A 12290-nucleotide genomic window follows, 5' to 3' on the forward strand; every position below is an offset into this window, starting at 1 on the left:
AAGGCCCTGGGATGGCGTGGAAGCCCGGCCGCCAGAGTGACAGGGAATGAGGTGAGAACACGGTGAACCCTTAGAAACGGCACTCCATAATCCCATGCAGACTCCCCAGGAGGACTTGGTACTTTATGGTTCTCAGGTTGAGTTCAAAGGAAAGGGAAGACAGCAACTCGCTTTACCCTCATCGTCCTGCTCCAGGAAGGGGCTGGTGCCAGCCTTGGAGGCCGAGCCAGTGGAGTGCAGTGAGTGGTTGGAGGCTCTGGGGGACGTGCTGGGGCTGCTGGTGCCCGAGCTCTCAGAGTACAGGCCGGACGAGTCCAAGAGCTCAGCATCTTGAGCCATGTCTCCAGATGGAGGGAAGGGCAGCTGCTGTTGTAGGAGCTGGATTTTCTCTAGTTCCTTCTGGAACTGCTGGTGCTGGAGCTGCTGCTGCTGATGCATGCTCTGGGAAGAGAGAGACACGTCCAAACAAGTGCAGCCCACTCCCCCAGGGACACAGGCAGGCCAGCAGGGAGAGGCTCCCTGTGGCAGAAGAAGCCCGTACCCGTTACAGAACCCCACAGGGCGGGCCGAGACCAGTGAGAAGGCACAGGAGGCAGGAGGGGTTCTTGCCAGTTAGGATTTCCCAGGAGAGCCCAGTCCCCCTGCTGGAGGGGCCTGGCAGGGACAAGAGGGAGGACTCTGCTGTAGGTGGAGGCTGGGCCAGATGAAGGCGGTGGGGGGGGGGGGTGTCCATTCAATTCTAAAATTTTGGGACTTCTATGAAAGTCCGGGAGTTGTTACAAACAAGGAACCAAACAGAGCATGGTGGATACAGGAAGACCTGGGCTTGCTGTCTACCGCAGTCGTGTACTCCAGAGAGGCTGGCACACAATGGGCACCAATCCAGCCAGGCAGAGGAAGCAGCTGGGGCTCACAGCCTCACAGCCAGGATGTGGCTGAAACACGTGGCCTGGCCAAGTCTCACTCCCCCCATTTCACCACGCTGCCTTCCCCACCTCCCTTACTCCTCTCATCTATTCTGGAAAATACGTTCTGTCATAATTTGAAGTAGCAGTGATCCGTGATTATCACTGCCTGTGTGTGGGAAGGGCACTGAAGAGACGGCTGCGTAGCCAACCCCCCCTGGGAGTTTTCTGGCTCTCGTGTGCACCCCCACACTCTCTTTCTCTGAACTTGGGTTCAAATCCTGGAAATGCCCCCTACCAGCTGAGTAACCTTGGGAAAGTTATTTAACTTCCCCAGAGCTTAGCTTCTTCATTTGTGGGTAGGGCACAGCGATAATGACTGTGTGAGGTAAAATATAAAACAATGCAAGTGAACCCATTTGCACAAATGGAAGAGTTAGTCATTCACATTCCTATAGGGGACATGAGCTTCCCGGACACTAGTATTCTAAGGTGATGACACTTCAGTGCTCTGAGCAACCTGATGAAAGAATATTCTAGACTGTTTTATCCAATTGACAACCTATTCAACTACGTAATCTTAGCTGACTCATTTCCAATAGAAAGTGGAAGGAATGCCGCCTTTTTCACTCTAGCTGGCATCTCTCACAGGCAGTTTGTAAGGGAGGAAAGTTAAGTGGATTTTCATCTATCATGCCTATTCTTAAAAAGGAAAATATAGTTGACTATTCGAAATGACCTGCAAAAGCAAGGTTTACAAATCAGCTTTTACAATCAGTTAACTCTAAGACATAGGTTAAAAAAAAAACAACTGTCCTTTCCTGAGAAACTAGTGTCTTTTTAACTACAATGTTTCTGAAGATAAGCAAATACTAACTTTGAAATGTGAAAGGAAACGTATCTGCTTATCTGCCGTGTGCGTGGCTGTGCATGGAGCTCACAGACACCAGATGACCAGCACGGAAGTTCAGAAACACCCGGGAGGGCAAAGGGAAGGGGCAGAGCTTTACCAAGGGGTAGGTGATGATGAAGGCCACCCAGCCGATGAGCAGGAAGGTGCTCAGGATGATGGTGGCAATGTCCTTGAGCATGGAGTCCACGGGGGCCTCGGGCTTGGCAGGGGCATGCTCGTATTTCTCTTCCACATCCTGTGAAACGGTGGTAGGCGCGTTTTCTGAAGTCTGGTCAACCAGGTTGATAACCTTGTATGGGACAGAGTGACTACGTCACTGAACAATTTCTGGCCAGATATAAATGAACCAAATGGTCAAGAGTAGCCATGACTACCGGGAAGGATCATACTGTAGAATGTGCTGGGTTGTTTTTTTTTTTTTTAAGCTCACCAGAGATCACACAGCCAAATAATCGCTGCCTTTATCAAAGTGACTGTCTTGAGAGGCCAGGCTTTATTGCCGTGAGGTTATCAGTACTCAAAAACAGTTCTAAGAGCAGTACTTTTGGAAGGGCCTTCAGATCCTATATTCTTTTGAAAATCCTCACTGAAGGCAAAGACATCCTCCTTTGAGGGTAGATTTGATATCTGGGAAAACTCTGATGTCATCGGTGACAAAGGCTGGTGAAAAGGTTGATAGTCACTTTAATAAAACCATTTCACATTAAAAAGGAAAACCCTGCGTGCGCGCACACACGTGGCTGAAGAATAATAAAGCAGCTTGCTTCTGTTGCTTGTAAACTTTCAGGGCAACTCCAAAAGCAAAATCATTTTTCTCACATATCCCACTATTTTTCAAAGTTTCTGAAAAGCATCAGAATCTTTTGTTAAAGAAAACTTTACTTGGAAGCCCAAAATTAAACCAGATAAAAGCGGACCTCCCGTCTCAGCTTCCGGGAGTCTCTAGGACTCCAAGAACAGTTTGGGAAAATGCATCGATGTGTTCTCAAACATTCCATGTCCCGGGAGTGCCGTCGCCAGCTGCCCAGTGAGGCGAACACACAGCCTCCCGGCAAGCGCAGACCTTGGCATCGCCCGCCCTGCACACCTCCCCCCTGCCCCCCCAGGGCCCAGACTTCTGCCTGTGCGTCTTCCCCTCTGGCTGCCCCCCTCCCACGGTGTATGGGGTGGGGGCGGCGCAGCTGGGGGGGAGCAGACAGCTGAGGAATGTCTGCTGAGCGTGTGACCGGGAACAACACTAGGTTTATATTCGGTCAAGTGTTTGTTAAAAAGCTTGTCTTGTTGCCATATAAATGCACCTCAGAGTATTTTAGTGGAGTTTTTAAAAGCTCTGCTCAAGTTTGGATGATTATTAAAATCTTAACTGTGGCTATCTCTGGGCATTAGATTAAGGGTCTGTCTTATTTTCTTCTCTATACTTTTATTTTCTACGTGTTTAGTGGTAGATACGAGTGACTTTAATAAGATCAACATCAGATCAAGACCTTATGGCACCAAAGTTTTCCAAAATCCCTGTCTTAGGACTCAGAGTGCTTCTCTAACTGGCTACCTCCAGAGACGACAGGCAACTCGAGATATTTCGCTCTAGAGTCTTAAACAGCTACATAATTTTCCTTCCCTTTCTCTCTGGATAAAATCTGAGCCTTACAGTGAACTTGCGGCGATCTCGGTCCCCATATCAGCCAGCCGCCCTCATCTTCCTCGGACCTTGCCCATAGTCCAGGCCCCTCTCGGGCTCGAGTCCCCCACGGCAGGGCTGCAGCAGTTACCAAGTCTAAATGGCTTCTCTGGACGCCTTCCCCACCCCACCGGCCATGCTGGAATCCCCCCCTGCAGAACCACCCTCCCGCCTTCTCCACCTGCTCTGCCTCAGAAGGCAGCCACCTGTGGGCACAGCAGAGTCTCCCTGCCCTCTGGTTCCTGATTGGGACACCAGCAGATGGGGCAGGGGGAGGGAAAGGAGGTCCAATTCTTTGGGGTTGCTGAGTATGTCAACTGAAGCTCCACCTCCCAACTTGAGGCTAAAGGATGCTAAGGGAACCCCTAGGGCTGTCCACATCTGTGCCAATAATCCCTTCCTTAACTCCCCTCTGACCGTCCTGATCTGGGTGGCCCTCTGCATCCAGCTGAGACCCTGCCTGGCACTCTGTCTCTCCAGAGCTGCAGGACAGCAGCCCAGGTCAGAGGCTCATGGCAGCTACCACCTGGGTGGGCCTCCCTGCTGCCCAAATTTCCATTCTGTGGGCACGCTGGGTCCCTGCCAGACCAAGCTTCTACCAGACCGAGCAGCCAAGCCGGCCGCTTCCAAAGGGCCACTCGTGGCTTCATGAAGCTTCAGGTCTCCCGCCTCCTCCTCTCATCAACCGTTGGCTCCACTGCCAGGCGCAAGCAAAGCTCGGTAACATGGTTCCTCTGCAGCACGTGGTCCCACTTCCCACTGCCCCCCACCTGGTGGCCTCAGATCTGGTCTCAGCCCCAGAGCTGCACACGTAGGGTTCGTCCCACGTCTAGGCCTTCATCTCTGCTGTTCTCTGTCCTCCGGTGCCCTCTACCTCTGTCCCACCAGGCCAACTCCCTCCCCCGTCCCTCTGCCTTTCCCACGGCCCTCACTAAGCGCTCTGTCTTCCTACCCACCAGGCCTTCACTGGGTGATGTTTGCTATGGGTTCCCCAGCATTCCTCTCCCTTCCTGAGTCCACTGCAAGCTCCAAAGGCAAGGGCAAATGCCTTCCCCCAGCACCTGACACGAGGAGCCAGAAACTAACTGTTCACGTCCCCACTCACTTCCTCAAAGCTCTTCTTCTCTGAATCGGCAGGAATCACGTTTTCCCGATGTTTGGGCAGGTTGTTGGGGAATCTCTCCAGCATCTTGGTAGACGCAGACAGGGGGGTTTCATGGTGTCCTATGAGAGGAAACAAATTTCCATGAGACCAGTTCCCCACAGTGGGAGCCCTCCATGCTAAGCTTAGGCAACAGTTGCTCCCCACTGAGGGGCCCAGAGTGCAAACACCCACATTTGTAAAGCAAGAGAAAAGGAGAGGCAGTTACCAGAAAAATCTCATTAAGACAGAAATTTTATTACCCAGTGGCAGGTATACAGTGTTCTGGATCTCATAATGAGGGGCAAAGAAGTGTGCTTGTCAGGAGAGATGAATCAGGATCTTTGGGATATGTTCAGAGCAAGACTTCTGTGGGTAATTCCTAATTTACCTTGTGGGCTGCTGAAGCATCTTGAAGCTTCATTAAAAATTCAAGCAGTTCTCCCTTGAAGGCCTACCTTATAAACATCACTATACTAAGGCGATCACATTCCCACCTTGGTATTTAAATTGCTCAGGTGGAGTTCTATTCCTATTATCTAAATGGGAGCTTCCATCCTGGGAAGTGGTGAATTATTCACAAGAGAGAAACAGGATGCATTTGCTACGGGAGCAGGGGGTCATGGTTCTCTCTGCGCTCACTCACTGTTCTCTACGCTATTTGAAGACTACCTAGTATATGTTACACATTTATTGAGCATCTACTGTGTGCATATTACTGTAAGAGAGACAAAGTTGAATAAAATAGGCAACTGGGATTCGATAATGGCTTGAAAATCTATTTAGCTCTAATATTAAATGACTCCTATATTACCCAGAAGAGCCAGTTAACTCTCTCTCATTGGGCTGTTGGCCCCAGGACACACTTTCCTTTTTTGTTCTCTCCCTGTGATTCGGATCTTACCCTATGATCTTTCTACTGCTGTCCCAAACCTATCAGAGATTCTATGGTCTATATTTCTAAGACAAAAATAAATAAGAACTAGTCCACACTATGTACATTTCTTGATCTGGAAAAATCTTTATCTTTAGATCAGTTCTCTGTAAGATCGTTCTTTTTTTTTTTTTTCTTTAAGATTTTATTTATTTGAGAGAGAGAACAGAGGAAGAAGCAGACTCCCCACTGAGCAGGGAACCTGACACGGGGCTTGACCCCAGGACCCTGGGTTCATGACCCGAGCTGAAGGCAGATGCTTAACCGACTGAACCACCCAGGTGCCCCTCTATAAGATCGTTCTTTGGGGAAACCTCGTCTTGTTTTGAACCACCACCAGTTTCCCCTTGTCTGTGAGAACTGTGAGACGTGCTTTGTTGGGAAGCATGATGTCCTCATGTGGGGTCTACCTGCTTCAGACCCTGGAATCGGACTTGCTGATGGGGCCCGGGGATCTGAATGTGAGTTTCTCTGGGTACCTCTGAGGCTCACTAACAAGAAACCTTCCCAGGAGAAAACGGGTTGCTCTCCCATGTGTCCACCTGTGCTACAGAGCCCTGCCTGCCCCACCCCCAGGGCCTGCTCCCGGTGTTTCAAGTCCGCCTCCCTGCTAGTGACCTGGCAACAGACCACTACAGACAGGATTGGCCCGGATCCTCGCTTCCTGCTGCACTTCTGCTCACAGACAGGCGTCTCCCCCAGCTGGGCCTCTGGTGCTCTCATGCTATACACGCTGAACCAACTGTTCCACAAGCATCATCAGGAGATCCCAACACATTTTGTACAAACAGTACCTGGACTTCGTGATTTATTTATCATCATCATCATCATGTCCGGACCTACTGGATCAGGATCTCCAGGGGTCATACATGCTTGTCTGACAAAACTCCCAGGGGAAGCCAAGAGCACCCCAGGTTAGCGCCACTGCTCTGGGGAAACCCAGAGACCACACCGCTCAAGCTAAGTGGACTCATTTTATTTTCAAGACCAACGTGGAAGTGGGGATATCCTTAATGTCTTCCCCAAAAACCAAATCAAAGGACACAGTTGGACATAAAAGGGCATGTCATTTTACCTGTGGCCCCGAGTCCCTGCAAAGATTGTCAAGTAGTTCCTTATTTAAAATTGACTAAAAAATGACTAGCTCTGGAGTTCCTCCAGGGGACTTCGGAAGTGTGGGGTGATTCCCTAATTACTTCTTCATACTTTGTTGAGTTTCTCAGTTTTCTTACTTGGACAACCTTTCCACTTTAAAAGGGTATCATTTTGCGACCTAGCCATGAAGACTTCTCCCCCACAGTTTTTATAGTCTTACGTACACATTTCCTTAGTTTCCAATTATTTTTTCACTTCTTGGCCACTGGTGGGCAGTTTATGTATCCCTTAACTGGTACAGAAAACTATGTGACCTTGTAATTTTAATGGCCTTCGCTCACAGCTATTTTCCCACATGGCCCACTCACGCATGCTCTTGAACTTCTGTTCAAAAAAAAAGGCAGAATTACTGTTACCTCCTTTGCCCATTATTTGGTAGAAATAATCAGCAGAGAAAAAATGGCTACAGGGAGTCAGGAAGAACAAGACCCGGACAACCATAAAGGGACTGATCAGGACTCCAGGAGGCTCAGGCTCCTGTCTGCAACACCCAGTTACCACCCCCCACCAGCCCGGGTGCTGCCTCGGGGCCGATCCTGAGGCCTCCTGGGCCCACACTCTTCCGAGCCGCTCCACATCCCCTCCTGGTGCCTCCAGAGCTGCCCTCTCTCTGCCCCCTTCCACTCAGCAGCTGGCACCCACTTGCCTCCTGGCCCCCCTCACGAGGCCACATCCCCACCCCTCATCACCTCTGGGGCCGGGAGGCAGCGGAACTGGGGGAGACGGGGCACACAAAGGCAAATCAAACTCGAGAAAACTCTGCCCCGCTCTAATTACATGGGACACTTGCCAGAGACACAGCTCTTCTCACGTGACTCTGCCTTCATTTGTCACACTCACTGCCTTCGAGTGTCATCTCAACTTATCTCTGTGGCTGACGGGACCCCCCAATTCCCCCTGAGGGCCATTAGCAAGGACAGCAACAACAGAAGCGAAAGGAAAAGGGGGGACCCCCCACACACACACACATCAGGGACTTCTGCCGTGGCTCCTTGACCCAAGTCCAGCCTTGATCTATTCATGGCTTCCAACCCTCCTGGGTCTCCAACCCTCCCCTCCCCCCAGCCCCTGCCCCAGCCCCAGCCCCACCCCCAGGGAACTCTTCCATAGGAATCGCCCTGGTTTCCCCTAAGTGGAATAACAAGGGTGTCTACTGGCAGAAATGAGGAGGTGGGTTCTCAAGCGCTTAGTCCCAGTGCCTGGCACGAACAGACGGTCAGTGTGCCAGAGAACTGCACAAAGGTTAAGTCAGTACTTGGGTTTTGGAACATTAAATGGCTTTTGAGAATTGACTTGGTAACACAGCCACCCTGTTTCTTTTCCTTGGGGGTGAAAACGGCCCCAGGTCTGAAAGACTACCTTGGACCTGAACTGAGCCCAGTGCCGAGTTGACCACGGTCACTAGTGAGGCCGGCCTTTGCCCACCAGGGGGCAGCACGTGGCGGCCGGAATGGATGCAAAACCCGCTCTTACCGATCAGAAGCCAGTAGTTCCTCAGGTAGTTGAGCTTGTTCTTCCCTTTGAGCCCAGGGTCAAACTTGAGGTCTGTGCTGGGCGTGATCACACACTCCCCTTTGTCCCCAATGGTGACCCCGTCGGTTTGGGGGCCTTCCAGCAAAGGAAGAGTGCTGCCTCGGGGCTGTGAATAAAGCACAGGAGCGAGGTCTGGGGCAGCTCTTGTAGACGTGCACCCAAGGGAAGCGATTTCTAGTGTGGGGCTGGTCCAGAACAGAGCAAGACACAAAGGCCCTCAGATGGCAGCAGCTCCTCCCTCAACACATGACACTGTTGCGCTGACACCTTTATCAGGGACATCTAAGTTCTTCTGTCTGGGACTTGGGAAGAATGCGTGTGGAATTTCCGGAGGCTACTGGGAGAAGCAGCGGTAAGTGAGGGGTGGAAGAAGCTCCGGCCAGGAGCCCGGTGCTGGCTCTGCACTTGGAAGAGGCTGGGGAGGTCTGAGGAGGCCTCGAGAGGTCACCAAAGGATGGAAAGGATTTGAGCAGGAAAAAGGGAGGGAGGGCATTTGACGCGTGAGGCACGGCCTGAACAAAGGTGGAGAAAGGCAAACAGGAACCTTCTGGAACTGGGGAGAAGATGGCCTGTACAACTCCCACAGAGCCCCAAGCAGTGCGGCAGAAGGGCCCCGAGGGCCCGGACGGAGACGGAGGAGGGCGTGAACAGCAGCCTGGGCAGTTTAGACTTGAACAGGAAAGCAAAGCGGAATGACCGAGCTCCCTTGGCTTAGGAAGCTGCTCTTGTCATGCATCTTTCCTCAAGAAGTAGAATGTGGTATGTGCAAAAACTGTTTCTGAGGATCTAAGACCAGTGTCTTGCATTCTTTACCCGCAGGATGTTCAAATATAATTGAGTCATTCTTTGCCAAAATGGAAGAGGAGTGCTTGGGAGGAGGCTGCACCTGTGAGCCGCCCAGAGGAGACTTACCACGACGGCGACCCCCTCGTGGACCATGGAGGGGGAGGCATACAGGCTGGTAGAGTATTTCCCAACATACAGGGTGGGCCTAGGAGACAAGCAGAAATACGCATTCCAGCCATTCAATTTCTGCATCCCACAAAAGGGGCCTTTCTGGAGAGAAGTATCCCAGGCCCAAATGCCACGCTAAGAATAACCAGATTAACCCCCGGCACTCGGGCAGTGGGGACGTGAAGGCAGGGCTACTGTCCTGGGAACCTGGACTGCAGGCCCCGGCTGTCACCGCCTCCAGAGACGCACACAAGTCACCTAACTGCAAGCCTTGCTTTCCTCATCTGCCAAGGGCAGGGCTGCGCTGGACCATCCCCACGCCGGCCTGCAGAAACAACCACGGACGGTGCTCCCCCAGGAAGGACTGAATGCTCGCGGCCACTGCAAAGCCGCTAAGATGGCCCTGACCATAGCCCGCTCTGACAGCTGAGCTGCCATTCTGAATTGTGACTCTTCGGGAGTCTAGAGGTTCCACAGAAGCCTTAAGAAACAGTTAGCTGCTCTCAGGTGGATGACTACAGCAAAGGGATACACAAAAAGTTCCAATCTGGGTGAGGCTTCTGCTCCCCCGGCTGGGGGGCTGTCCCTGCCTGGGGCATGGAGGGGTGAGGTGGGGGGAGGGTCCGGCCTTGTCTGTGGGGTCAGCGTGAAAAAGCAGGGGCTGCACCTCCAGACCCCTTGTGGTTACCGTCCATTGCCAGTTTGGGGTTGATCGTCCACTAAATTCTTGAACCCTCTCCCAATAGATACCTCTCATGTGAAAGGTGCTGTACAACTTAGAGAGCACTCTCCCAGTCTCATCCGCTCTCTCAGCAGCTCTGCAGAGCAGGAAATGGGGATTCGGCAAGGCCAAGGGAGCGAGGTTCAGGGTGCTAACAGGTGGGGATGGTGAACACAAGCCTGCTGAGGCTCAGGCATACATGCGGTAATACTCTTTCCCTGGTTTTGGAAACGAATATAACTTACAGTAAAAAATTTAGAAAATTTAGAAAGTTAAAAGGTAAAGATAGCTCTTGTCCTCCGTCAGCTGAGATAGATCCAAACTGTACTGTGGTTCTGAATCAGCAGTCTCTTATCCCTGTCCATATTTCTGATTTATTTAATACTTGAGAACTCTGAAGCGTCAAGGGATGCCCCGGTTCTTATACGCATTACAAGCTTTCCGACTGAGCCAGTCCCGGCTCTTTATCCACCTCGTGGCTTCCAAGAGGCGTGCCCTGCACCGTGGCATCCTGTGTACTGTCTGCCACGCTGCAGCAGGACCGGGACGTCTGGGTCACGGCTGCCCTCTTTTGCCCAGGGTCCCCTGACTCACGTCAGCTTGCTCTTGGCCTCCGTCTCCTTGGGGAACGGGTACTTCCACTTGGTGATGCGGCCCACCTCCCCAGACATGAAGGTCAGGTAGCGCAGGGTCTCCACGGCGACGTTGATGTGCATCACCTTCTTCAGACCCTCCCTCTGCCAGACATAAAAGGCCACCACGGGGGAAGCGTAGTTTTGGATCCACAGGACGTCGCCGGATTCACTGTCCACGGTCACCACCAGCCCGTCGCCGTTGGACACAAAGTGGGACATCTCTGTACGGATCAAATAAACAAAGCATGCGGTCTCACCCCATCTTGTGACCACATCCTCTCTGTCCTGGCAAGTGGCAGTCACTCAGCTAGAGGAAACAAGGCTTCTGGAGTATTCTCAGATACCCTCCCGACAATTTCACTTGTTTCCAATGAACCCGCACAGGCCCTACAACATCGGGACAGTGAGAGCTGCCTGCTTTATAAACATAAGATAGGACCACTCTGGGGAAGGCAATTTACTTGGTGAGATTCTTTAGCGCTCTATGCAATTAGTGCGAGTCAACAGTGAGGAGGAAAGAGCCAGTGGAGAGACCTAGGATTCGGATATTTTATAGCAATCATTTCGAACCAATTGATGGAGTGGAAAGTCAAAGCTGACCACTGACACGACCCACATCTGCCCCACAGAGGAGATTTCTGTCAAACTTTCAGGTATCAGTGTTCAGATGGCAAAACTGGCTTTCAGTTTTCATTTGAGTTGGGGCAACGTTTACGAGAGAAATAAACTAGGGGATGAGTCACATCTAGGGGGTGGGTTGTTCACGTCACAGCAGGTACTTAGTTCTGCTTCCCATGGGTTTGTGGTACGTTCCTTCTGGGACACAGAGAGACTCAACAAGGCGCATCCTCCCTCCTCTCAGGCTAAATGGCCCACCTGTTCTACTAAGGCTCCCCTCCACACTTCTCGCCCAGGCCCCTGCCTTCAATACCGACTGTCGAAGCCTTAGAAAGCCCGGAAGCTGGTGGCTGAGAGTGCCTTCAAAGAAAACCCAGCGTTTGGCTTCCTCAGCGGTCACATGTACCCAGCCAGCCGTGCACACTTACTGTAGTCCCCGTCGTCCTCGGGCAGAGAGGCGGCGTAGTCGAAGTAGGTGGCGTTCCACCGGAGCTCACGGGTTTTGGTGTCGTACATGGTGATGGTGTACTCTGGAGAACACACACCAGCCGGTCACCTGCAGGGGCCACAGCACCCGCTGAGGTGCCGACCTTACCTACACTGCAACAGACAAACCCTCCCCACACCGTGTGTGACACGTCCAGGCCGTCCACGGGGCAAGAGAAAGGCCACGTGGGCGGGAACCGAAGTCCCAGACACATGAGTGAACCTGGCTGACAGCATGTGGAGCAGGGACAGGGCACTTGCGCTGTGCCCTTGAACTCATGACTCACAGAATCAATATCACCGTGTTTATTTACTTTTTTTTTTTATTGCGCATCACTGTTTTATTTTTTTTATCACGGTGTCGTTTAAAACCACCTAAGTGATGGGGTGGTTTAGAATACAGCAACAGTTAGCTGATGTTATAAACCGGCACCCAGACGTGGGAAAGGGCCACGACAACACATGGAAACGTGTGGCATTGGCTGGGACAAGGTGGCAGGGGGAGGGTGGCAGGCTGACGTGGAGACCGAAGGAGCAGTAAGGAAACTGCTCCTGGAAGCTGCAAAGGGGTGGCCCAGGTCACACCACGGAGACACTACTAGTAGGACCACGGCTTG

General features: G+C 51.9%; 1 protein-coding gene across 6 annotated transcripts in view; it reads right to left on the reverse strand.

Annotated features, from left to right (window-relative positions):
- The window catches only part of ERN1 (endoplasmic reticulum to nucleus signaling 1), an 82789-nt gene that overhangs the window by 17719 nt on the left and 52780 nt on the right, over window positions 1-12290 (reverse strand). For 5 of the 6 annotated variants that reach the window (XM_036116249.2, XM_036116247.2, XM_036116245.2 and 2 more), the window contains 7 exons: window positions 11616-11717; window positions 10529-10790; window positions 9172-9250; window positions 8200-8365; window positions 4602-4720; window positions 1916-2107; window positions 177-441 (listed from right to left, as the gene is read on the reverse strand). In XM_036116249.2, coding sequence (XP_035972142.1) covers window positions 177-441; window positions 1916-2107; window positions 4602-4720; window positions 8200-8365; window positions 9172-9250; window positions 10529-10790; window positions 11616-11717 — 1185 coding nt within the window. Of the gene's footprint in view, window positions 1-176; window positions 442-1915; window positions 2108-4601; window positions 4721-8199; window positions 8366-9171; window positions 9251-10528; window positions 10791-11615; window positions 11744-12290 lie in introns of all 6 variants that reach the window. The other variant, XM_036116251.2, reaches the window with a different exon arrangement.

This window comes from Halichoerus grypus, chromosome 2 (assembly GCF_964656455.1).
Source record: "Halichoerus grypus chromosome 2, mHalGry1.hap1.1, whole genome shotgun sequence".
In the NCBI taxonomy this organism is placed as follows: domain Eukaryota; kingdom Metazoa; phylum Chordata; class Mammalia; order Carnivora; family Phocidae; genus Halichoerus; species Halichoerus grypus.